Raw genomic sequence first — 26,858 nt, forward strand, 5'->3', positions numbered from 1 at the left:
AGGCCCAGGACTATGTTTCTGAGGAATCCCCGGGTATCCTATAGCAATGTAAAAGGGGCAAAACCCAGTATAACATGTCTTGTCTTTTCCTGTCCATAGCGTCTGTGAAATGAGCATCCCCAGGTGCTGGGAAGAATGATATTGGGGCCAGAATCATTTGCTTTATTCGGTCTCATACTACTGTATTTGCTCTGCACTCATTTTTATGCTGCACAAAAGTCCAGGCTTTTAGTTTGCCTTGTAGTATTTACAACTTGTGTGTCATTGAGTCCATTAGATAATCATTGAAGACATGTTGGATCAAGCTCTTAAAATTAGATTTTTTTTAACCATTTCTAATAAGTTTTCAAGTGGCAATAATTCAACAAGAAGAATTGGGCCTATGTTTCAACTTGTCTATCATCTGAATGTGTCTCGTCAAAAGGAAGGTGCCAATGACAGTAGGTCTGATAAAATCAGCAATGCTTTGGACTATGACACATAGAAATGGAACCTGAGCCCAGGCCTCTAACCTGTTCAATAGATCATCAATCTTCGTGCAATTACCCACTCCATCAACTGTTAATATTGTTAATTACGTACTAGTCAAGAACCATGTGGTGGTAATGTTAAAAAGTAATAACTTTATTAAGAAGTGGGCCTCGATTGTCTTAAGCCAAAGTATTATTACTAGCTGAGTGCACCCCTAGTGCAGTTTATCTCACAGAACATCACACATTCTTACACTTCACTACACAAATAAACATAGTTCAGTATATCTTGCCCCTTAGTTCTAGACCTGTACTAACCCACTTTTTCCACGCCAACTGTTCTCACACTGAGTTTTTTTTCCCCTGGCTTTGCTTTTCCTCCACAAATGCAAAACAGCTCACTCCCATACTTTTTTTCTACTCTTGCTTCCCACAACCTCAATGATGCACCCAACGATTCTGCTTCCTCTTTTCCCTGCTCAGCTAATTGGACCACAGATCCTCCTTTTTATAGTTCAGAGACATGGGGCCTCTGATGGTTGTATTTCATTATGTACTCAAGAAGAGGTCAGCAGCTTGCATTATACAATCTATCAAAGGCTGGTTTGTGACCTGTGCAGCTTGTTTTTCTTACTCTAATTCTTTTCAGACTCTCCATCTTTTCTACTGTTTATGTTTTTCTTTCTTTCTAATGTTTTCTCAAACATCTTCCACTGTTCTTTCTCATTTTTCCTCTTCTTTCAGTATTTCCTTTTTTGCAAGATATCTGGCTTTCACAAAAAAAGATAGATGCAATTGCAGAATGAAATCCTCAAAAGATCAATAAAAATCCTGGAATCCTATGTAATAAAAGCAGACTTTGACTCTTACGGGTCACTGTAAACCAATGGCCTACTTGCTTATGTCTGCATTTTCTTGTCCCCTACATTGCTTATGCCCAATGTTTTTGTGCATCATACCCACCCCCCCCACTTTCCAATCTTCCTGGCTGTCAATCATGCTATTTATCTGCTCTCTTTTCTTTCTCTTACCTGTTCAACTGTGTAGATGACAACTTCTGCTATCAAATTGAGAATCAAAGCATACTACTGGGAATTACAACTATTCCTTCCTCCCCTGTGAGGTGAAACTGAAACTGGTCCATTCCCAGTGATGAGAATAAAACAGTTTCATAACCAAGAAAAGGCCCCATCTCTTTGTGGCATCTTGATTCTCATTGTGAGAGTAACAGTGCCTAATTATGGGGGAAGATTGGACAGGAATGAGGCACATTGGGATTGAGGGCATAAATGATTGGCAGACAGCACAGAGGCAGATTGGCAGGAGAAGGACATTGAGGTTGAATCTCCTAAATCTAGGTTTTAAAAAATAAATCCTTCCTGCATTCCATATGGAATCTCTGCAGCAATTGGAGCACTGTGCATAATGCCTAGCCAAGAGGGATTCACTACATACTGATTAAGTCAGGTTCTCACCTTTTGAGGCCCAGCAGAATGAATCATTTGAATGAAGTGGACCCTTATTTTGTGTGGATGTAAATGATTGTATTTTATTATGTGCTGCTCCCAGAGAGAGGTCAGTAGCTTGCATTACGCAACCTGTCCAAGGCAGTCGGCTATTTATGAACTTTACACAGATAGATGTTCTAATTAGTGGTGTCATTTTCTAATAACCCCTTCGTCTGGTTTCTACAGATACGCAGCAGCAGTACAAGATGGCTCACAATACTTTGTTCTGCTCATTATAACAGATGGAGTTATCTCCGACATGGCACAGACTAAAGAAGCTATTGTTAATGTAAGTTCTGGTTTATTCCTGTTATTCTAGCAGATCATATTCAGTGTGTATTGAATGCTACTGAGAATCATCCATGAAAACATTTCACACTTCATATTGTACCTACACTCCAAAAAATGGAATCTAATACCAAACCATAGTGAGGTTTCTTGTTTTATTATTTGCTGGAAATAAGCCTGTTAAAATAAGACTGTATGAGTACAATGATGCATAACATTTTGAAACATGTGGATTAACCCCTTTGACAAAAAAAAATAGTCAACCCAATGTTTATCTGAAACATTTCATCACCTTTCCTCGTTTCTCAACTCAATTCCCAATTATTATTTTAGTTTGGCAATAACATTTGATCCTTCTCTTGCTATTTAGTAGTTTGATTTCTGGTGATGAAAAACAATGGTCCATTTTACATGTGGATGGTGCATATTTGGAGGGAATTTAGACAACCAATTGGTACACCTGTGCAAGTGGTAGCTGGGTAATTCACTAACATCTGAATATTTAGTTTTTAAAATATGTGACTTGTGATAACATTCTTTATAAACTAGGTGACAAATATTATGAGGTAGAAGTGAAGCCTAGTAGTTTTGTAGAAACTTACAACTCTTGTCTTTTATGTTTTCTTACTGAGAAACTTAAGTAGGGTTGCCAGTTCTGATTTGATGTATTCCTGGAGTTCTGATCACGTGATGCCTGATCATGTGACATTTGATCATGTGACGCCCAGTGACATGACATCTGATCACATGGCATCTGGCTGCAGTTTGCGAATGTATTGCATTATTGCCCCACAGTTTGCAATGCAATCTACACAAGTAGATGATGCATACAATTTGTAAAACTTGGATTATAGTTTAATCTTTGTTCACTTTAGTTCTTTTGTAGTCCTACTTGACCCTGAGATGAGCTTCTGACCCCATATCCTCTCCATCACCAAGACCGCCTACTTTCACCTCCGTAATATCACCTGTCTCTGCCCCTGCCTCAGCCCAACCACTGCTGAAACCCTCATTCATGCTTGTGTTACCTTCAGACTCGACCATTCCAATGCTCTCCTGGCTGACCTCCCATCTTTTACCCTCTGTAAACTTGAGCTCATCCAAAACTCTTCTGACTGCATCCTTACTCACACCAAGTCCCGTTCACTCATCACCCCTGTGCTCACTGACCTACATTGGCTCCTGGTCCAGCATCGCCTCGAATTCAAAATTCTCATCCTCCCTATCTCTGTAACCTCCTTCACCCCTACAACCCTCTGAGAACGCTGCTTTCTTCCAATTTCTGCCACATCTGCATCCCCAATTTCCTTTGCCCTACCATTGGCAGCCGTGCCTTCAGCTGCCTAGGCCCTAAATCTCTGGATTTCCCTCCCTAAATCTCTGCACCTCTCTACACGTTTAAGACACTCCTTAAAACCGACCTCTTTGACCAATCCTTTGGTCGCCTGTCCCAATATCTCCTTATATGGCTCGGTATCAAATTTTGTCTAGTAACACTACTGTGAAGCACCTTGGGACGTTTTACTACATTAAAGGCGCTTTATAAATGTAAGTTGTTGTTGTTGTAGATCTTCTTTACTTTGGTCAGTGTTATATGCAGTCTGAAAAAAGGAAAGCCTAACTTGAAATAAAAAAAATGAGAAAAAATAGATTTCAATGTATTTTCCTTCACTTAGATTTATATTTTTTGAGAGATCCCAAGTGGGACATCAATCTTTATTGATCCCTTATCCATGCTCGTGTCCCTTGTTTTCACACTTTTGAAACTATTATGATGGAGTGTTTCTGAATGCTACCACATAAAATAAAGTAAGGTCCTTAAATATGCAATTCTGATACACTGCAAATTTTTATCGTCGTAACTTGATTCTGAGTCAGCTCTGGTATGGATTAATTGTAATGTATTCAAGTCTAGTTTCTTTGTCTGTTCTGATCCATTTTATTTTAAGGTTACTCAAGGCCTCCCTCATGAACACAATGTTTAGCTGCTCACAGAGGGTTATCAATAAAATATATAGAGTAGTCTGGACTTGAGACCAGCAAGAAGATAACAGTTGTTAAACAGGCTGCAACTGGAAGAAATTTGGGAACGTATCACATGAAGTAAAGTAATTCTTAGTCAAGCATGGTGTTTGACACTCATGTTAAATTGATAGATACTATATTAGGTGTAGTGTAAAACCTTAAGGGTCTCAAGCTCTTTTTCAGCCTTTGCTAGCAGGGTTCCCCATTTTGCCTTTCACAGTTATTGGCTGCTGCTCAGTTCAGTTCTACAGAAAACCTGTCTGCATGGGTGAAAGTAATGTATATCTAAGGTGATTATTCAGCTTCATTTCTATAGTATTCAATATACAGACAAGTTGATTCTTTTCAAATTTAAAAAATTCAGCTCAATTAATTACCACAGGAATGTTGAATTATCGTCTGACTCACAAAACAACTTCTTGTGAAGATCTGACACAATTTCAACATTATGCTAATATTGGATCTGATCTAGTAATTATTTTCTTCCATGACAGAACATGAAGCTTCACATCTTCTTGCTGAAAAACCACTCAGAATGTGTGATCTAATAAAATAACTTGGTTATTACCCCCAAAGCTATATTGACTCAATGTCTGTGCTGGCCATAATGTTTTAGCATCTACTTTAATTTTCCCTTTGTCATTTTACTATTGAGAGCGAAAGAAGCTAAAAGTACCCCCAGAGATAAATTCAATGGGACTCATTTGTTGCATAATTGAAAGGCAATTTTTGGTAAAATAACTAGAAGTTCTCCCTTGCTTTTAAATTGTCATTAATTGTTCACTGCCAGAGAATTAACCCTGGAGGCTATTTTATGATCTCTCTGTTCTTTTACATAATATATCCTGACCTGCCTTCTGAATCTTCCGTGCTACCACGGTCGCTGGGGGGGCAGGGGGGGGTGGGTGGGGGAGAGGGCGCAGAGATTGAGTGGGTGGAAAGTTCATGAGTATCTCATTTTTGTAAGTCATTTAGGCTTTCCCAATGAGGCATCTCTTATAGTAATTCACAATAGGTATAGTCGTCAGTGAAAAATGCTATCTTGTCAAAGAAATCTTGACTGCTAAGGAAAAATGAAAATAAGCTGACAATTTACACCCATTCCTCTTTGTGAAGAAATCTTAAATAGCAAGCCTTTTTTTTATTCGTTCATGGGATGTGGGCGTCACTGGCGAGGCCGGCATTTATTGCCCATCCTTAATTGCCTTTGAGAAGGTGGTGGTGAGCCGCCTTCTTGAACCACTGCAGTCCGTGTGGTGAAGGTTCTCCCACAGTGCTGTTAGGAAGGGAGTCCAGGATTTGACCCAGCGACAATGAAGGAATGGCGATATATTTCCAAGCCAGGTTGGTGTGTGACTTGGAGGGGAACATGCAGGTGGTGGTGTTCCCATGTACCTGCTGCGCTTGTCCTTCTAGGTGGTAGAGGTCGCAGGTTTGGGAGGTGCTGTCGAAGATGCCTTGGCGAGTTGCTGCAGTGCATCCTGTGGATGGTACACGCTGCAGCCACAGTGCGCCGGTGGTGAAGGGAGTGAATGTTTAGGGTGGTGGATGGGGTGCCAATCAAGTGGCTGCTTTGTCCTGGATGGTGTCGAGCTTCTTGAGTGTTGCTGGAGCTGCACTCATCCAAGCAAGTGGAGAGTATTCCATTACACTTCTGACTTGTGCCTTGTAGATGGTGGAAAGGCTTTGGGAAGACAGGAGGTGAGTCACTCTCCGCAGAATATCCAGCCTCTGACCTGCTCTTGTAGCCACAATATTTATATGGCTGGTCCAGTTAATTTTCTGGTAAATGGTGACCCCCAGGATGTTGATGGTGGGGGATTTGGCGATGGTAATGCCATTGAATGTCAAGGGGAGGTGGTTAGACTCTCTTGTTGGAGATGGTCATTGCCTGGCACTTGCCAGGCGCGAATGTTACTTGCCACTTATGAGCCCAAGCCTGGATGTTGTCCAGATCTTGCTGCATGCGGGCTCGGACTGCTTCATTATTTGAGGGGTTGCAAATGGAACTGAACACTGTGCAATCATCAGCGAACATCCCCATTTCTGACCTTATGATGGAGAGAAGGTCATTGATGAAGCAGCTGAAGATGGTTGGGCCTAGGACACTGCCCTGAGGAACTCCTGCAGCAATGCCCTAGGGCTGAGATGATTGGCCTCCAACAACCACTACCATCTTCCTCTGTGCTAGGTATGACTCCAGCCGCTGGAGAGTTTTCCTCCTGATTCCCATTGACTTCAATTTTACAGGGGCTCCTTGGTGCCACACTCGGTCAAATGCTGCCTTGATGTCAAGGGCAGTCACTCTCACCTCACCTCTGAAATTCAGCTCATTTGTCCATGTTTGGACCAAGGCTGTAATGGTCGTGGCGGAACCCAAACTGAGCATCGGTGAGCAGGTTATTGGTGAGTAAGTGTCGCTTGATAGCACTGTCGACGACACCTTCCATCACTTTGCTGATGATTGAGAGTAGACTGATGGGGCAGTAATTGGCCGGATTGGATTTGTCCTGCTTTTTGTGGACAGGACATATCTGGGCAATTTTCCACATTGTCGGGTGGATGCCAGTGTTGTAGATGTACTGGAACAGCTTGGCTAGAGGCGCAGCTAGTTCTGGAGCACACCCTGAATTTCCCTGTTTCTCTGCTGTACATTCTATGTAACTCTATACAATTCTAAATTACATCTCCCTGTGTTTAAAAAATAAATGAAAAGTGGGTAATAGTGGACCTGTTGCAAGGTAACACATAGAAGTGGAACAAGTGAGATTGATTCTGAACATGGTAAAAGGTTCACTTTGTGTTGAGCTAAGGATAATCCTTATCCTTTACTTTTAATACAGGCGGACTCAAGAGATAGACGTCTGATTAAAAACGTTAATTAATAAACACACTAATACAACCCATCACATGCAGTATTCATGAGATCTACGTTGATTTTCCCACGAACAAGGAACTCATCGAGGATTCGCAAGCTGAACCTTCTGACTGCTCGGTCTATGCAGGACTAGTTAGAGTTCCTAAAGTGCACTGGTGAACTGTACATTTATATGGTTATTATGTAAGGCAAGCATAAGGTTAGTACATAAGCACGTTCCTAATGTGTACAGTCAGTGCAGCCCAGAAATTGCTTAAAAAAGAACAGTGATTTTAGTGGCAAAATCGAGGAGCAAGTTCCGGAGTTTGCACATACGCAGTGAAATGCGAAAATCTGGAACTTGCTCCTCTTGGTTCGCTGTGATAAGATAGCTTCGAATTAAAGGGATATCGCCAGCTGGAATCAGTGGAAACAATGGAAGAGCGTCAACTTGCTCATCTGCCCAGCTGGAATGTAACTAATGTTGCCACAAAACAGGTACACTTAAAAATACCAGGCCTAAACTAAGTTTTAACAGCATGGTAAGTTTTAATAGCTGCTGAACATCTAAAAATTAACTTTTAAAAATGTGGAGTCTCATTATTCCTTATTTTAATAGTTTTTGGTCATTAAAAAAAAATTAAAATTAAAAAATTAAGAATCTTTTTGTTTACTTTTCCCTTCTGTCTCTTTTATTTAATTTGATTATTTCTTACCCTCTCTTTTTTCGCTGTCTATAACTGTTTTTACAAATGATTTTAGTGTTGTACTTCACTTCTTGAATTTTACGTTGCAATCTGTCAACTCTTTGCATCATGTCAAAAATGCTTGGTCAAGGCAAGAGAGCAATCCTCTTGCTTCTCTCATGAATCCAAGCTTCGCTGGAGCTAACGCTGGGCTCTTCCCCGCTTCCTATTCGAGGAAGTGCACCCAGTAAAGACCGCGGTAGGTTAGTGGGTTAGTATAAATCTATGGAGTGGCGAGCACTGTTGGTTTGCTGCTCCGAGCAATTTCTGGGCCAAGAATATGTAAGTGCATTAGTAGTCACACAAACCACTTCACCCTCTTGCGCATGCTCATTAGTGTCATTTTCTGTTTATTGTTCTCTGGACATTCTATGAACATGAATGATCTCAGTTATCCTTCAGAACCTTAATTTCCTTATCTCTCTAGATATTTATTACAGAGAAGTTTATTCTTGCTGTACACCCCCCTGTTGTTCACCAGACCTTCTGGTGCTTATACATCAATTAACATTCCATTCTCACATCAGCCTAAACCTAACTGCTGGGTCTTGTGTTACTGTGTGTCCAGAGTGTGATCTAACCCAATTTAATCTTTACTACTATTATAATCGAACCATCTACATAATGCTAGCTATTCTATCTTGCTTACTGACTCTTAAACTTTTCATCCTAAGGGTAATTTCTTGCAGGTAGTGTCTGGAAGCAAGGCCCCATTTACAGCTTATGTTAGCACTGATTCTCTTCTGGGTTTAAGGGGTAAGGTATAAAACTGGTACACCAATAAACTGGAGGTGAGTTTTTACATTGGAATGTTATTAGAATGTTTTATTTCAGAAAATTTGCCCTGAAAACAATTGATGCCCTGTAATCAAAGAGAGCTAACTATACCAATACTTTGCATAACTAAGTGTTACAAAGGCACTATTAAAGCAGCATGCAGCCTGAAAGGCTTTTCATGAAAGGGGATCACTATAATTGCCTGCAGGAAAACCTATGGAGAAACAAGGTACCAAGAGATTATTTAAGTAATCAAATAGCCTTGACTCTCCTAATAACTATGTTTGGAATGGTTGCTCTGTGGCAAGCAGCATGTATGTTTTAATAAAAAATATTGTTTGTCAGAAGAGCCTGCAATATTCCAGGCCATTATAACAATCTTCCACTCAAAACAGTTGAAGAAATCCACCTCTATAGCAGACATGAATAGCTTTTATTTTCAAAATTTACTACTTAATTACATAGCCATTATAACTTTGCATAATTTTAAAGTACAGTTTTGTTACTAGACTACTAGTCACTTACAGTTCTTATTTTTTGTATTGGGAGCATTCAGTGGCCAGATGGAAATTGCTCCCTCAGATTAAAATGGGACACTAGCACAACAGGTCACAGATTCAAGAATAAGTTTAGTACTGATGTCAGGATGTCACTCGACATGAGACTCGTGTTGGTGCCACTAGGCTCTCCAGGCGTGGCTCTCATGCAGCTTGCAGCAAGCTAAATGAAAAGCTGCTGCGAAGACTTGTTTTTAGCAGGTCTCCTGGGCTACTGGTCTTGGTAAGTCCTGGCAGTTTTATATTTGACTTTCAGTTGCTACATGTAATCCCATGCTTCGGGAACCCGCTGCATTAATGTATTATAAAAATATCTAAGGAGTAGCAACGTCTAGAGTGGATTCTGACTAGGGTAGTGGAGGCAAAAGTCCTTGAAATTATTCAAGGAACAATTGGATGCCGTGGGCTCTTTCTGAATAGATGAGCTGGATTTGGCCTTTCTTTTCCAAGTCCATCTTATGATCTTGTGACAAAAGCTTAGGCTCAGTCGATCAATCATTGCATCCAACTCATTCTTGTTTTCCAGCCCCTGCACCTGTCCTCCCCAAATTTTCAGCTATTTTTCCTAACCTCCTTTTTGCTTTCCCTTGCATCATGCACTGTTCCCGAGCTGAGGGAACAGAAAGGTGCCCTGCTCCCAAGCCTCTGCTTGTTTGCAAAGCTGCTTCCAGATATTTGCCTTGGTTACTTTATAGCCAGCCTCCAGGAAACAGACTCCAAGCTGACCTATCATCTTATTTCCCTTTTTTCCCTTTTGGAGGCTTCGGAGACTTCTCTTGTCGCTTCCGTGGCTGCCTGGATAAATCATCAACTCAACATGTTTGAAATTATAGGTGTAGATTTGTATCTTGCCACACCGTGGTTCATTGGGACTCATCGGCCCTCCCTATCTCTGTAACATCCCCCAGCCCTACAACCCTCAAGATCTCTGTGCTCCTCCAGTTCTGGCCTCTTGCGCATCCCTGATTTTCATCACTCCACTGTTGGCGGCCATGCCTTCAGCTGCCTAGGCCCTAAGTTCTGGAGTTCCCTCCCTAAACCTCTCCACCTCTCTACCTCTCTCACCTCCTTTAAGGCACTCCTTTTTCACCAAGCTTTTGGTCACCTGTCCTAAATCTCCTTATGTAGCTTGGTGTTAGATTTTGTCTGATAATGTTCCTCTGAAGCCCCTTTGGATGTATTACTATATTAAAGGCACTCTTTAAAATGCAAGTTGTTGTGTTGGGACAGCTAACACAAAGTACCACAGCATTGCCTTTTAAAAAAAACTCAATCAAATGTTTTAGCACTTGTTTTCAGGTGTTCATTATTTACTTAGTATTTTCCTCACCCCCCATTTTAGGTTCCCAGCTGATGGGCAGGAACCTGTTTCCCAATCCTTGAATACCATTCTTTTGTAGGCTTGCAGGTAACATGTTGATTCAAGATTGTATCTCTATCAATCCATAGCGTAACATGTCCACACAATTTGCTACCAGCCCACCAAAAGCTCACTACTTTAATATACTCAAAAGTATCAATAATATTTGATTACAAGCTTAAACACATATGGTTGAAATTCCTGTATGCAAATTAACTAGTTAACTTGTTAATCCCCTTAAAACAAAATACATCACACAGGAATTTGACACAATTGCGATAAGCTGTATGGTGAACAGACCACAGAAAAATATCAAGCCCCTGCTGAGTTTTTTTTGTTGCCCAGACTGCACTGGGCAATCTATATATTCTGGGATCTAGAAAAACCATTCTGAAAAGTTGGTAGAAACATTTAAGTTTGAACAACTGAGACATATACTGGATAAAAATATTCTCAATAAGCTTAATGACAAGAGCATTGTACAATAAATTATTTCATTATTTAATAGATCATTATCTATGTATTCTGAAAAAGGTTTCCCTGTAAACTGAATGCTATTATAGCAGAATGTACAGATTATTTTCCTTTAATTTTGCACATCTATGAAATTCTCATTGAATATAAGCTTGTATGTGCATGAACAATGTCATAACTTATGCCCAAATTAACATGGGCCCACCACAAGTCTGAAACTCATCCAACCCTCCATTATTGTAACTGTCACTTTCAGGACAATATTATTCATGAAAAGAACCAGACTTCCTCTTCATTTTAATTTCTTGATGCTTAGGTAAAATTACTCCTGCTGTTATTCTGTTTAAGAAACTAAGCCTCTGCTGATATTCTTAGTAATATTGCAACATTCACTGTGAGTCACAATTGAAAGCATTTCTTGTCAAAGGACAAAATTTGCCTGTCTTGGCATAATCCTGCAGGGCTGAATTTTATGGATTCAACCAGAAAACACAACATGGCTTGTAGCGATTGTCAGCTCATATAATAGAAACGTACTTGTAAAGAAGTAGCATTATTATACTTGGAACTCAAAATAATTTTGCGTGTACAATGTCCAATGTTAAATCGGCACTTAAGCCAGAATGCACACCCAGTGCAATTAAGGCTAGCAGACTCCCTCAGCAGGCAATCCTATTCAACTCTGGCATTTACCACCGTGATTCTGCTTATTATGCTGTAAGCTTAAGGCCTTAGCTCTGCTTTTCTGTTTTTTATTTCTATAATGACGAAAGCAACCAAGTGTGAAACGAATCACAAGTCTCGCACTCCACTGTTAATGGCTGCCTTGTAATATTGTTAAGCACGTAATTACATTTGAAGAAAAAAAATGGATGCTTAAATTATGTATTTTTTAGTCAGCTGGGTGTCTGACATGCATGGATGCCCATCATCGTACTTAAGAATCACCAAGCCAAACTACTGAGCAATCCACATAAGTAGAGTTTCTGTTTGGTTAAATGTGGAGTGCATATTCTCTCCCTATATAGACACACCCTAATTACTTATGTCTAAAGAACATAGGCAAAGATTGGCAAAGCTAAAGCTTAGGCCTCCCTCAAGTGTGTTTAGGGATACTGCTGGAGTTTAACCAGCTAAAGCTACACAAGCAAGGAACATAGGGCATTAGCAGATATCCCATTGCTTGTCCATGAGAGAACTGGCTTGCATGGTTATCTGGAGCCATGGAAAGAATCCCAGCCCCCAATGACAGATTTGTCTCTTCAGATCCCATCAATGACCTAGGCTGGTTGGTCAATCATCAAAAGCATTCTAAGGTTCTCCAAATCTATTGCAAAAGATTGATTCAGTTCCAAACTCTCATTGATAGGTTCACACTATCTTGGAACCAACTCAAAGCAGTACCGAATGAGTAATGCACTGTCAGAGGTGCTGTCTTTCAGGTGAAACATTAAACCGAGGCCCCATCTGCCCTCTCAGGAGGACATAAAAGATCCCATGGCACTATTGTGAAGAAGAGCAGGAGAGTTCACCACAGTGTTCTGGCTTACATTGATCCCTCAACCAACATCACTAAAACAGATTATCTGGTCATTACTGTTTGTGGGACCATGCTGTGCGCAAATTGGCTGCTGTATTTCCCACATTACAACAGTGACTACACTTCAAAGTACTTCATTAGTTGTAAAGCGCTTTGGACATCCTGAGGTTGTTAAAGGCACTATAAAAATCTAAGTCTTTCTTTTCTTTCAGTGCCAGAGACTCCACTTACTTGTCCCTTCCCCATGTTAATAGTAATTGGCCATTTGTTAGCTGATAAAGAATTACAAAAAATTGCAAGAAAGTACCGCTCAGAAACAGGCCAATTGGCCCATCAGGTCCATGCCGGTGTTTATGTGAGCCTTCTCCCACCTTCTGCATCTAATCCAATCAACATATCCTTCTCCTTAAATGCATCTATGCTAGCTGCCTCAACTATTCCTTGTGGTAGCGAGTTCCACATTCTTACCACTCTCTGGGTGAAGTTGTTTCTCCTGAATTCCCTGTTGGATTTATTAATGACAGTCTTATATTTATGGTCCCAAGTTCTGGTCTCCCCCGCAAGTGGAAACATCTTCTCTACATCTACCCTATCAAACCCTTTCATAATCTTTAAAACCTCTATCTGGTCACCTCTAGAGAAAACAGCCCCAGCCTATTCAATCTTTCCTGATGGGTATAACCTCTCATTTCTGGTATCATCCGAGTAAATCTTTTTTGCACATTCTCCAGTGCCTCTATATCCTCTTAATAGTGCGGAGACCAGAACTGTTCATAGTACTCCTAATGTGGTCTAACTGAGGTTCTGTACAAGTTTAACATAACTTCTCTGCTTTTCAATTCTATCCCTCTAGAAATGAACCCCGCTACTTTGAGTGATTTGTGTATCTGTACCCCTAAATCCCTCTGCTCCTCTACCCCATTTAGACTCCTATTTTCCAAGGAGTATGTGGCCTCCTTATTATTCCTACCAAAATGTACCACCTCACACTTATCTATATTGAAATTCATTTGCCAATTACACGCCCATTCTGCAAGTTTATTAATGTCCTCCTATATTTTGTCGCAGTCCTCCTCAGTATTAACCAAATCCCCAATTTGGTGTCATCTGCAAATTTTAAAATTGTACTCCCATATGCATGTTCAAGCCCTCACGAAGCACACAGCAGATACTAGGAGTTGCTCTGAAGCACAATTCACAATAACAAGTGGAAGTGTATTCCTGCTATTCTCTGCACCATGGACCCACACTGTACCCCATCCAGTTGTAGATTTGGAGCTTCAGCAGCAACTGCTTTTGCTCCACAACTCAATCAAGGTAAGTATCAAATATTGGATATTTGTGTATGCCCTCCAGTAGCCATCATCCCAACCCTCAAAATTTCCTATTCAACAGATATCTATCTACCTTCAACATGGTGGAAGAATCTTGTGACCTGCCAACCAACTGAATGTTCTAAACATCCAAGTTCATTTTTGTGAACCAGGATTACGTGTCATCAGCAGCTTAATGCAGGTCCTCATGTATGGCTTTTGGAACAGATACATGCCCACTATGAGGCTGCCTACCCCTTGAAGTTGCTGTGCAAGAGGTCAGTGTAGGCCCTTTTTTTGTCACAGATCCAACTCACGGCTTAAATTATATTGATTCTGAGTATGTGAGTTACGATTTGTTATTTAGTGCTCAATGCTTCTGAATCGCCAGTGCAGAATTAATTTTTATAAAATTCTTGAGATCTGCTTCAGGGGAATAGCTTTTTGCTCCTTATTTGAATGACCTTTTTGACTGGCTGGTAAGAGAAGTAAAAGTAAAATTTAGATTACTAAGTGACTTTTCAACAAAAAAAAACAGAAGCAGCCACTGTGAAAGATGCCCATAAATATAGCTTAGTACAAACAGATGATGCTTTCTGGATACTTGAAATGATTGGTTTTGTAGGTTCTTTGGCAATTTGCCCACTGAGCCTTGAACCCACTCATGATTCATTTTTTGCTTCTAGCACAGATCAAGCTGTTTGTCAGTTTCTAACTCAATGGCTTCAAAATTATTATTTTTTAAGTATGATTGAGCTAAAGTGTTAATTTCACATTAACAAAATCAGTTATGTTTAAATATGAGTGCAAATTATGTATACCATCTGTGTTATTAAATGGGAATATGAATTAACACTGAAATAAAATATTGTAAAATATCATCAAAATTTGATTGCTGCTCAAGAAAATTCATATTGGAGTATTTCCGGTGCCAAATATGCAGAAACATATTTAATCATAAAAATGAACATAAATTTGAGAAACATTGCATGTTAATGCTTTAGCAAAAGAAAGAGTTTAATAGTTTATTACAGAATACACTGGCATCTTATTAGATTGCTATCTCACTTTGAACTTTGTTCTTTATCCAGTACTAACCAAAAATGCTACTTGCATGAAGTAATTTGCAAAGCCAATCTCCAGTATGCCTTTTGAATTTTCAATAATATTATTGTGGCATGTGTCGTGCTTGCAAATATAGCAATGCTGTATTTTTGTGCTGCTCTATTGAATAAAATTGAATCTGTTCTATAGTGTAGGCATCCGTGCTTCATGAAATGCAAATTACGTTAAATGTATTGGGCCGGAAATTGCTTTTAAAAGAACGGTGAGCTCAACAGCGCTCACCATTGTTAGTGGCCAAATGAAAGAGCAAGTTCCGGCATTTGCACATGCGCAAACAAACACTGAAATCTGGAACTTGCTCTTCCTGGTTTGCCAACGATCTGTCAGCTTCGCCTTAAAGGGATATCACCAGCTGCAATCAACAGATTCAACGGACATGCGCCAACTTGCTCTTCTGCCCAGCTGGAAACTAACTAATATCGCCACAAAACAGGTACGCTTAAATATACCAGTCTAAAGTAAGTTTTAAACTGCGCAGTAAGTCTTAATGACTGCCAAACAACTAAAAAATTAACTTTTAAAAACGTAGAGTCTCATTACTCCTTATTTTAATAGGTTTTGGTCATTAAAACATTTTTTTTAAATTAAAATTTTCCTTCTGTCTCTTTTATTTAATTTGTTTATTTCTTACCCTCACTTTTTTTTGCTGCCTGTAACTGTTTTTACAAATGATTTTATTGTTGTAGTTTTCACTCCCTGGTTTTTACGTTGCAGCTTGTACTTCAAGGTTTTGACTCTTTGCGGCTTTTCAAGGATGCTGCAATCTGATAGGTTGAGGGGAAAAATCGACCTTCTCACTTCTTCCATGGGTCCTAGCTTCTCTGGAGTTAACGTTGGGCTCTTCTCTGCTTCCTATTAGAGGAAGTGCCCTCAGTAAAGACCCCTGTAAGTTAGTCGGTGAGTTCGCCGCTCAGAGCAATTTACAGCCATAGTGTTTAAGTCAATTTGGATTTTTAATTTGCTCAATAAGTTACAGCAGTTTTTACCTGATATATAGTTTTTGTGGCACAATTAACAACATGAATTTGCAGCAATACCTAGTAACCTACCCCTCATGTAAAAGTAAGTGATTGGAGAGCTTGGTATGGAACAAAATCTAGAAGTTAGGCCAATGCACTAAATGTTTGCTCCCTGCTCCAATCCAATGGATTGATTCTTGTCCCTTTATCGTATTTTACTGTTTCGTTGTCAGGACAACAATGCTGTTTTATCAAAATTAGTATTTGATGGCTAAACTGGTTAAGGCAACAGGAACTGAGCAATCTAGAGCAGACGTGTCTCAGGTACAATCCCAGGTCAAAATGAAGATACTGATCACAGTTTTGTGAAACAAACAAATACCTTTTTCTGAGGCTCGGTAAAATCATTTCAGTTGAAAATTCCAGTCTGAAATTGATGTCAAAGTGATGCTAAAAAAAAATTTAAAATTGTGGACTTGTGTTCATTTTTTTCATTAATTCTCATTTGTCTCTGAGTTAGCTGATCAGTTGGCTTCACTGCGCTGGGCAAAGGAGCGGAAAATCAACCAAAGTTCATGCTCCTGATTTTTATCTTGCAACCTTTGCTGGATGTGAGTATATATAGTTGTCAGGTGAGGACAGGATTGGGCTATGCTTTGACACCTTCATGGTCAAATAGCGTGCTGATACATGAAAAATGGTCACTTGAGGGAGTTACTCCCCCCCCCCAATCACAAAACCCCTGCAGAACAGCCCCAAAAGCCGATCTTGCCACCCACCTGCTGTCATCAGACAGCCTTGGAACCATGCAATTTTCCCACCACTTCCCGTCGACTTCCCGCCTGGAACTGATGGGAAGTCAGCCCATGGGATTTAAATGAGGCCCAGGAATTGAAATGCTCTGGGGTTCACCTCCAGAGCAACAGGTGAGTTTCTAACATACTGCTACTCACCTGCAGCAAAACCGGCTCGGAGTTAAAATCGGGCCTATTGTATCTTTTGTTTTCTTTTAACTGATTGTAGAAATAATCCCACAATTAGTGTTCAAAATTGCACTGTTGGATATTAGTGACAAAATGAAGATACTGGCCATAGTTTTGTGAAATAAACAAATACCTTTTTCTGAGGCTGTGTAAAATCATTTCAGTTGAAAATTCCAGTCTGAAATTTATGTCAGAGTGATGCTAAAAAAAAATTTAAATTGTGGATTTGTGTTCATTTTTTTCATTAATTCTCATTTGTCTCTAAGTATTTGTTTTAGTTTTGTCTAGCAAAGGATTTGCTCCATTCACAATGGAGAAATCATTAATATGAAGACCAAAGATCTTTGCCTTTGTTAATCATGCTGGGAGGAGTACACTGCCATTTGATTACCATACTGTAAATACCACTGTCGTATATCATACTGTGAGTAGCATTCTGTGATTTAATTACATAGATCTCCCCTGAGGCCTCAGCAGGTTTACACAGTGTATATCTGAACTGTACAGACCTTGAAGGTCCCAGGTTTGATTCTCATTCTTTGCTGAGTTAGCTGATCTCATGCAGGGCAGCAGTCGAGGCAATATAATTGGTTTCAGTGCTCTCGGGTTAACTCCTGAGCAGTATTCATGTGTCCTATTGGAAGCATGCATGTGTGGACATTAGGTGGAGACATGATAAGACGAGGCTTCCCACAAAACCCCTGCTGATGCTCACTATCAAAGCTTACGGGTGAAACATGGCCACTTGTGTGAGGCACCAGAGGACACCTATGGTACTGTGGCTTGGCCAGGAGTTGATGCCCTCTGGAGAAGAGAAAAAAATAATTACATCGAGTAGAATTGTTTGGCCCTAAATATTCTATTGATGATCTCAATGGTCCTACTAGTACAATCAGCTCATAAATTTTGAAGCAATTTAAATTCTGGTGGATATATATTCTTCCTCATTTCCTTGTCTTCCACATACCTTAGGATAAATTTATTACCTAGGAATGGTTTAACTTAAAATTTTTCCTTGCGTGTACCTTGGGGAAATGTTTTCTTTGGTACACACCCGCACCCAATTTCAAATTTTTATACCATTGTAGGGAGTTTCTAGAAAATGTATGTCATCTAAAGCCTCTTTTTATTATCTTCTACTGAAGCATAACTTTGAAGAGTTTGAGGATTGTCTTCCTCACTCTAGTAGGACACATTGACAAAGAATAAAATGTTGGGAACTGACCTTTGAGGATGGATGGCTTTGTTCAGTGCCCCACCACTGGGCAACCTTTGGAACTCAATTTGCAGTTCAAATCTAAAAAGAAGCACAAAGGGCGAGAAATTGGGATGTTTAGTGCCCGTTGTTTCGAAGCTACGTGGCCTCCCAAAGTGCCAAGATGATGTCTTGGCTGCACACGCACGTTTCCAGCATGACTTGCACCGGACGCCATGTTGTTATAGGTATTAGTGCATGCACAAATACCGAATGCCGGCAGCGTATAAAGCAAGGAAAAAATGGATACAATCAGTGTGCAACGCTGATTTAAAGTGATAGACACCATTTTGGGACTTAACCCTCAACTCAATGCACAGTCTTAACCACGACCATCTGAACATGTCTTAGAGTGCTTGGAGGACACCCCACCAGCGCTATTTAAAGGGACCAAGCAGGATTTACAGTTAGTGGTTGGATTATTGCTTCTGGCTGCTGATGCTTTTGTAACTGTTTTTGGAGGTCTCCTAGACTTGAATACTAGGACACGGGGACATAACCGAACATTTAGAGCCAGGACGTGCAGGAGTGAAGTTAGGAAACGCTTCTACATGCAAAGGGTGGGAGAGGTTTGGAATGCTCTTCTGCAAACGGCAGCTGATGCTAGCTCACTTGTGAATTCTAAATCAGAGATTGATAGATTTCTGTGAACCAAAGGTATGGGGCTAAGGCGGGTATATGGAGTCAGGTCACAGGTCCACCATGATCTCACTGAATGGCAGAACAGGCTCGAGGGGCTAAATTTCACTACCACTTGCTGCTTCCTGTTATGTGCCACCTTCTCCTGCAAGAAAGCAGGACGAGTGTCTGGCTGATGTGCTTGTCATGGTTGAATAGCTGCTAGCGTGTGTGGCCTGTGAGTTATGCGTAGGTGGCTTGCAACAGTGGTAATGTGTAAGAGTGAGAGGAAACATCTGATTGGAAGAGTTGAGTTCTGATGGAAAGAGTTTGTCGGTATGTGGGTGATGGGGGGTGTGCTGTGTGGTTGACCTCACTCACCTTGACCACTCATGTCAAAGCATTGAACTTCTTCCTGCACTGCATCCATGTTCATGGTGCTGTGCGCCTGGCATTGACTTTGTCCCCCGCTGCCTCCCACTGCCTTTTAGGCATATGTCTGGAGGGCCTCTTGCCACCCCCCCCCCCCCCACCGGTGGATGTCCCTCCTTCTGTCCACCACTTGCACCAAGGCCTCTAGTGCATCAGCAGAGAACCTTGATGCACACACTCTCGCAGGCATGCTACCAACTTAGATCTGCAGATTGGTGAGATCTGGCATGCAGATTGGAGGATGTGGGATTTAGTAGTGCGCAACCTTTATTCAATGTTTTAACATAACTCATCAGTTTGTAAACATAGGGGTGGGACATACATCTGTGTTTTGTGTGTGCGATGTCTGAACTCCTTGCAGACTGCAGACTGTTATTTTTTAGCAAATAACAGGTACCGGCTACCTTTAAGAGATTTTTTAAGAGACATCCTCCCTTTAAGAGAATGGAGCTCCTCCTGCTGGTAGAAAGTGCACATTTGCTTCAATCATCGTATGAGGCCGAAATTTCAATGCTGCTTGAAGGTGAGCACTGAGGCCGGACAAAGTTCTCGTCCTGCCTGCGCAGGGGCCATTGGGAGCAGATTAATAGCGGATCAGACTACCAACGCCCAATAGTAGGCCTTATTCAATTTTTTTTCCCCCCCAAAGTCCCCAGTTCAAAGATTTGTTTATCAGAAGGGAACATTGTAGCAGTTCAGGAACCAATCTTTAAACAAGGGCACTAAGTTGGGGCAGGCTGCTTACTGCCTCTTCTGGCAAGGAAGAATGCAGAAGGTTCTTGTATGACCTAGTTGTCTTCCTTAGGCTGTACTGTTGGGTCTCTGTAGTGGGAGATACTGAAGAAGCTCTAATACCACACAGAGTTGAAGTTAAGAATTCGAATCCTCCAGGGCAAAAATGTAGATGTCATGTCCAAGTCCTTTCAAAGTGGCTTTGATCAGCATTTTGATCAGAAGGACGTCTGAAATGCAAACTACTAGCCTAAAGACTGCAATTTCCCAAACTCACACCCATGGTTCAAACAGGGTCATGAATTGTTAGTTGATGTTTTGAGACTGTGGATCTGAAGTACCTGCAGACTTTGTTAATGTTGTCTCAAATCCTCCTTTCCTCCTTATCAAGGGAAATATTGTACTGAGACACAGCAGATGCTGAAGCTGAGAAAGGCATTTTTGCTGGAACTAATGAGAGATAGTAATGAGGAATCTAAATTATATGGAAAGGTTAAGGAAATTGGGCATTCTCATATTGGACAAGATGCGACTTTGAGGTGACCTATTAAAAGTATTCAGAATTATAAAGGAGATTACATTGATTTGGACAAATTATGCGCACCAATAAAGGTTTTAAAATTTAAGTAATTAGCAGCAAATGAAGAACTCAGGCAGAGCTATTTTGCACAAATGGCTATGGACATATGGCATAAGTTACCAGGGAAGAACATTGAGGTAAATATTATAAATGGGTTCAGGAGAACCATATGGTGAGGAAGCAGATACTGGGGATGAGAGCATTTAAAACAGAGGCAAGCTGGTTGGGTTAAATGGGCTTTTCATGTTTGTAATATTTCCTACAGTTCTGATCTGTACTATGAAGTCAATCTTCAAAAGCAGATTAACAAAAAAAAGCTTTGCTGTTTTATAGATCCACTTAAAAGCATTTCTCAGTATTCTCAGTATGTCTCAGAACATATATAAGTGCAATTTATTTATGGCTGTGTATAATATAAAATAGCTGGTACTTACTTTTATCGTAATATCATTTTTACAGTAATATAATCTGCTTTAAAGTAGCTGTAAATAGTTGGATTATGAAATCCCACCAAGAAGTAGTATAAATTACCTCAAATACTAAATTTTGTTTGTTTCCAGCTGACTTACTATTAAAAGGTACCAGTATATCTGTTCCATGATTTCAATATCAAAATATACATGCCTTTCATCTGATATGTAAAGTAATCATCCTCAAGCTGGATATTTGATGTTACCTCCATCATTCATTGGAGCTAATGATTTTTTTGAAGTCAGTGTGTCTGTACTCAGCTTTGAAATGAAGATGAAAAGGGATTATATTATCCTAATATACCTCAATTAAATATCCATTATATATCCTATAGAAATCATTAGTGATGCATTAGTGGTAGCAGCTGTAGCATAAAAAGAACTTAATATTTATTAAAACATATGTTCAATTTTAAACCTTTAGCGTGATTATTGTTATGTTATTGAGGCAAAGCTCATTAGATATTACATGCTGGAAAATTAGCTTAATAGCTATTAGCTAGGAAGAGAGTGAAATTAAAAGAACATATATAAGTGCAATTTATTTATGGCTGTGTATAATTATATACTGTGGATGTTCTTTAGAGTCCAGAGTAGTAGTATCCCTTTCTGAATATCTAGTAGAGAATAATAAATTCTATAATTGTAAGTGCATAGTCTACAGAACAAAATAAAACAAGGCCTTGATTACAGAGAGGCTTGAGTCATAATGAGTACAATAATTAAAATTTTCCCTTTTTAAACATTGATTGTGAATAAATGAGACTCATCACTCAATGCTCAATCATACATGAAAATTTATTTCTGACACTCATACTTTCTGCAATAAATGATAAATTCTTATTCAGTCCAACAAAAGCTTAGTGCTCATTCTTTGCACCATATTAATGCAGATTGTTGTTATACCAAACCTTACACCCATAGTGAGGATAAAAGGAAGAGAATTCAGTAAAAGTCCAAAGTGTATATCAGATGTTATGCTGATAAATGGGTTCACAACTCAAAAGTCTGTCTACTGTGGGACATTAATTAGCCTTCTCCTTCACCAAGCATCTCCATTACATCATGTAATGAAAGGAATCATTATTAATTAAACTGCAAATAAAACAATGATCGATAATAGAAAAAGTAATTAACCAAAATATTATTACAAAGTAAGTATTTAGAAATGATGAATATAAACTCAAATTACAAAGTGTTTTTCTATTTGTAAAAGAACTATGGGGGGCTAAATTGGGCTGTGTAGCACACATTGTGTATGGCACTACGTGGACTCCTAAGCCCCAAAAATGGTGTCCAAGATGTGCGCGCACACTTCCGGCATGATGTGCGCAGGACGTCCCATTGGTGAAGGCGTTTGCACACGTGCACCTAACAAAGGCCGGCAGAATGTAAAGTAGGAAGATTATGACCTTAATCAGTCTGCGACGCTGATTTAAAGGGACCGCTGCTATATTGGAACTCCATGCTCCAGCCAGCGCACAGTCTTAACCTCGCACAGGTGAACAGGTCTTAAACAGCATGGAGGACCCCCTACCAGTGCTATTTAAAAGGATTATGCAGGAGTTACAGGTTAGTTGCTGGATATTGCTTCTGGCTGCTGATGCATTTGTGCCTGTTTTTGGAGGTCTCCTCTACTTGAATACTAGGACTAGAGGACATAACCTAAAAATTAGAGCCAGGATTTTCAGGAGTGAAGTTAGAAAACACTGCTACACGCAAAGGGTGGTAGAAGTTTGGAACTTTCTTCTGCAAACGGCAGTTAATGCTAGCTCAAATGTTAATTTTAAGTCTGAGATTGATAGATTTTTGTTAACCAAAGGTATTAAGGGATATGGGGCTAAGGCGGGTATATGGAGTTAGGTCACAGGTCAGCCATGATCTCATTGAATGACGGAACAGGCCTGAGGGGCCAAATGGCGTACTCCTATTCCTATGTTCCTATGTTCCGATAATACGCTACAAGCAGTGGGCTGGCTAGCTAACAGGCAACAGCAAGGGTACTGGCGGAGTGGCAGAGGTGGGAGTAGGAATGCCGTCATCCTGAGAGAGAACAGCAGGTTCATGTTGCATGGAGTCACTGCAACTTGCTGCCTCCTAGTATGTGCCACCTTCTCCTACAAGAAAGCGGGAAGTGTGTCGGTGATTGTCCTGCAAGATGTTTGGGTGATGTGGCTGTCATGTTAGAATAGCTGCCAGTGTGTGAGACCTGTGAGTTGTGGGTGTGCAGCTTGCAACAGTGGTAATCTATGAGAGTGAGATGAAGCATCTGATTGGAAGAGTTGAGTACAGATTGAAAGAGTTTGTTGGTAGGTGGGTGATGGAGGGTGTAGTGCGTGGAGCAATGGATGTGGTTAGTGGTGCAGTTGGTCGGACATGCCACTTGTCAGTTGAACTCACTTACCTTGACCACTCGTGTCAAAGCATTGAACTGCATCCATGTTCATGGTGCTACGCTCCTGGCATTGACCTCGTCCCCTACTGCCTCGGGAGCATGTCTGGAGGGCCTCTTGCCCTCCTGGGGATATAGGATGCCCCTCCTTCTGTCCACCTCTTGCACCAAGGCCTCTAGTGCATCATTAGAGAACCTTGGTGCACACTCTCTCGCTGGCCCTATACAAACTCAGGTCGGCAGAATGGTGGGGTCTGGTGTGCATATTGAAGGATGTGGGATGTAGTTGTGAACAACCTTTATTCAATGTTTTGAAATAAATCAACAGTTTGTAAACATAAGGATGGGACCTGCATCTGTGTTTTACTTGTGCGATTTCTGATCGCCATTCAAACCTGTATCTTATATTTTAAAAATATAAGAGTCCCGCAAACTTTAAGCAGCCAAGTTGTTGCTCATTAAAAATTCCAGAGTTCCCATCATCACCATGCTTCTTTATATTGCAAACAATTTTACAACACCAAGTTATAGTCCAGCAATTTTATTTTAAATTCACAAGCTTTCGGAGACTTCCTCCTTCCTCAGGTAAATGAGGAAGGAGGAAGGAGGAAGGAGGAAGTCTCCGAAAGCTTGTGAATTTAAAATAAAATTGCTGGACTATAACTTGGTGTTGTAAAATTGTTTACAATTGTCAACCCCAGTCCATCACCGGCATCTCCACATCTTTATATTGCAGCACAGATTCACGTCACAATTGACCTCCAGCACTTCCTGCAGCCACAGTGCAACTCCCTTTTAAGAAGTGCAAGCTGCCTTTAAGTGGTGCGAGCCACTTCCGATATCTGGGCCCCCTGCTGGTGCATGCAGCCACTCAACAGCACAGGTAACGCTGGCTGCACGCAGCAATCGCTGAAATCACCAGGCAGCACGAATATTACGTGCTGCGTACATCTCAACGACTGGGCGCAGGTTAATCATGCACCGCGATCCCAGTGTCTGTTTTCGGGGGTTAACCAATTTAACCCCCTACATATTCTACTATAATCAAATGAAAGGAATATACTTAAAACACCTGTAGAACAATTCTACACGTGTTTTAAGAATATTCACTATTGACAACAATAGATTAAGGATTTATATATACATCAACATTTTGGGCAGCACTTTTATGGTGCAATAATACAATTTTTATGTAAGTCAGCAGCACCGAGCTTTACTACCTCATTGTAATGTGTCTAAATCGTGAAAGGACACAGCCTTGCATATGTTCTTAACTGCCTTTGAAATTTTAAATGCCAGTAAAGTGCTATTTAAAGCTTGAAAAGCTACATTAAGCTGTAATCAGGGTACAGCTAAATAAATAATTCTTGTACATCAATAGCTCTGTTCCTGTCCCAACCCTCCCCTCCCCCTCCCCTTCCCCTAGTCCTGTATAAATTATGCTGCCTATCCCATAACTTCTAGTATTAGTACAGCCAATTAGCACAATTTTGGCCACCACTGGTCATTCAGTAAAGTTCAACACTCTTACTGTTTTTTTTTAATTTGCTAACTTCTTAACTTAAATTTTCCTTTGACTTTTTTATGTTTGTTTGACTCTCCTTCAATTTGTCATCAATCCTTCTGTTCCTGGTGGAGGAAAGGAGCACCAGAACATCGGGACTTAATATTGGACAACCCCTGCTGTTGACCCTGCAGAATAAATTGCACCTATGGCCCCATGGTAACTTCCAGTGGAGGAGGGCCAGCCAATCCTTCTGTCCACTCTCCCCCTCCACCCAACACTACTTTTTGCATCACGTTTGATGGTATCTGAGGATCCCTTGGCGATCTTGCAAGACATGCCTCTCTTACGGTCAGTAGTACATCAGCCTACAGGAAGCAGCCATATGTTTGTATGTGGGCCCCACTATCCCATTTGAATTTGGGGCCTATCTTTGATGGAGCAGTAGAAGAAACCATTGTAAAGCTTCAAATCTTTAGCCAGTCCAACTTGTTGACCCCCCCATGAAGCAACAAGGAGCTGCTTTGAAATCCTGCCAGGTCCATATGGTGGGCACCCCAGTAATACTGCCCTACTGCACTTCCAGTGCAATTGCTACATTCATATGTTCATCTAGTGTACCCTTTTGATGTTCTAGTACTTGTAACTAATATGTGTTTATCATCAAGACATTTGTCCAATTTGGCCTTAAAGAGGTCTAATCTACTTGCCCTTATAAACTCCATTGAAGAGCTATTCTAGAAACTGACTACACTCTCAATGAAGAAATGCTTTCTTGCTTACTTCCTGAAACTACCTCTTTTCAGCTTATACTCACATCCCTTTGTTCTGCTGTCTTGTACACAATCAAAGACTCCTGACTAACCATTTACATCCCTGACCTTATTAGTTTGAATACCTCAATCTTGTCCCTTTCAGTCTTCTTTCCAACAAGAAGAGTCCCAGTTCTGTGAGTCTATGTGCTCATCTACATCATTCCTATAACGACACTTCCAGAACTGTACATATGGCTCGGAATTTGCTCCAAAAATAACAGAGAGCCAAACAGTGCTCACCGTTGTTTAAGGGCAAATGGAAGAGCAGTTTCTGGCAAGCATACATGCGCAGTCAAACGCATAAATCCGTAAGTAGCTCTACCAGTTGCCCTGCTCGTTTGAAAGCTGCACAGGAAGGACAGCTTGCTGGTGAAATGAATGGACCAGCGCAAAGTTACTGCACCGTCCAGCTGGAAACTAACTAATCTACACAGAAAAAGGTACGCTGGGTGTTTAGGTCTAAACTAACTTTTAATGGCATGGTAAGTTTTAAAGAATGCAAAACAACCTCTCTGGCACTGAAAATTAACTTTTAAAAATGTGGAGTCTCATTCCTTCCGATTTTAATTGTTGTTGGACATTTTTTAAAACATTTTAATTTTAATTTTTTTTTACTTTTTCTTTCTGTTTCTTTTATTTCTGTCTTCTAATTCAACATTTCTCACCCTCTTTATTTCACATTCTCTAACTGATTTTACATTGAATTTACTGTTGTAGCTTTCACTTCCTGGTTCTGTGCGCGGCTTGTCAAAGATGCTTCAATCTGATTGGTTGAGGGGACAGAGAGATCCTTTCCCTGCTCACACAGCTCACAGATCCCCGGGAGAGGATGCTACACTTTTTGCAGCTCACCATTAGAGGAAGTTCCCACACGAAACCCCATGGATCCTTTGTAGGTAAGTTCAAATCTAAAGAGTGTCGGGTGCTGTTCAGAGCAAATTCAGGGCCAATAACTCCAGGTGTGACCTAACCAGCACTCTCTACATTGCAGGATAACATCCTTGGATCTATACTCTATTCCTCTTGTTCATTCCATTTGCTTTTGACAGCAGGCAAACATTGGCTTGATGTCTTGAGG

The 26,858-nt window shown here is 40.5% G+C and overlaps 1 protein-coding gene across 1 annotated transcript in view; it reads left to right on the plus strand.

The window, feature by feature from the left end:
* The window catches only part of LOC137344469 (copine-8-like), a 74,471-nt gene that overhangs the window by 22,982 nt on the left and 24,631 nt on the right, over positions 1 to 26,858 (plus strand). The window contains exon 3 of the mRNA XM_068007458.1: positions 2,165 to 2,267. Within this exon, the coding sequence (XP_067863559.1) occupies positions 2,165 to 2,267 (103 nt within the window). The remainder of the gene's footprint in view (positions 1 to 2,164; positions 2,268 to 26,858) is intronic.

Source organism: Heptranchias perlo, chromosome 27 (genome assembly GCF_035084215.1).
Source record: "Heptranchias perlo isolate sHepPer1 chromosome 27, sHepPer1.hap1, whole genome shotgun sequence".
Classification (NCBI taxonomy): Eukaryota; Metazoa; Chordata; class Chondrichthyes; order Hexanchiformes; family Hexanchidae; genus Heptranchias; species Heptranchias perlo.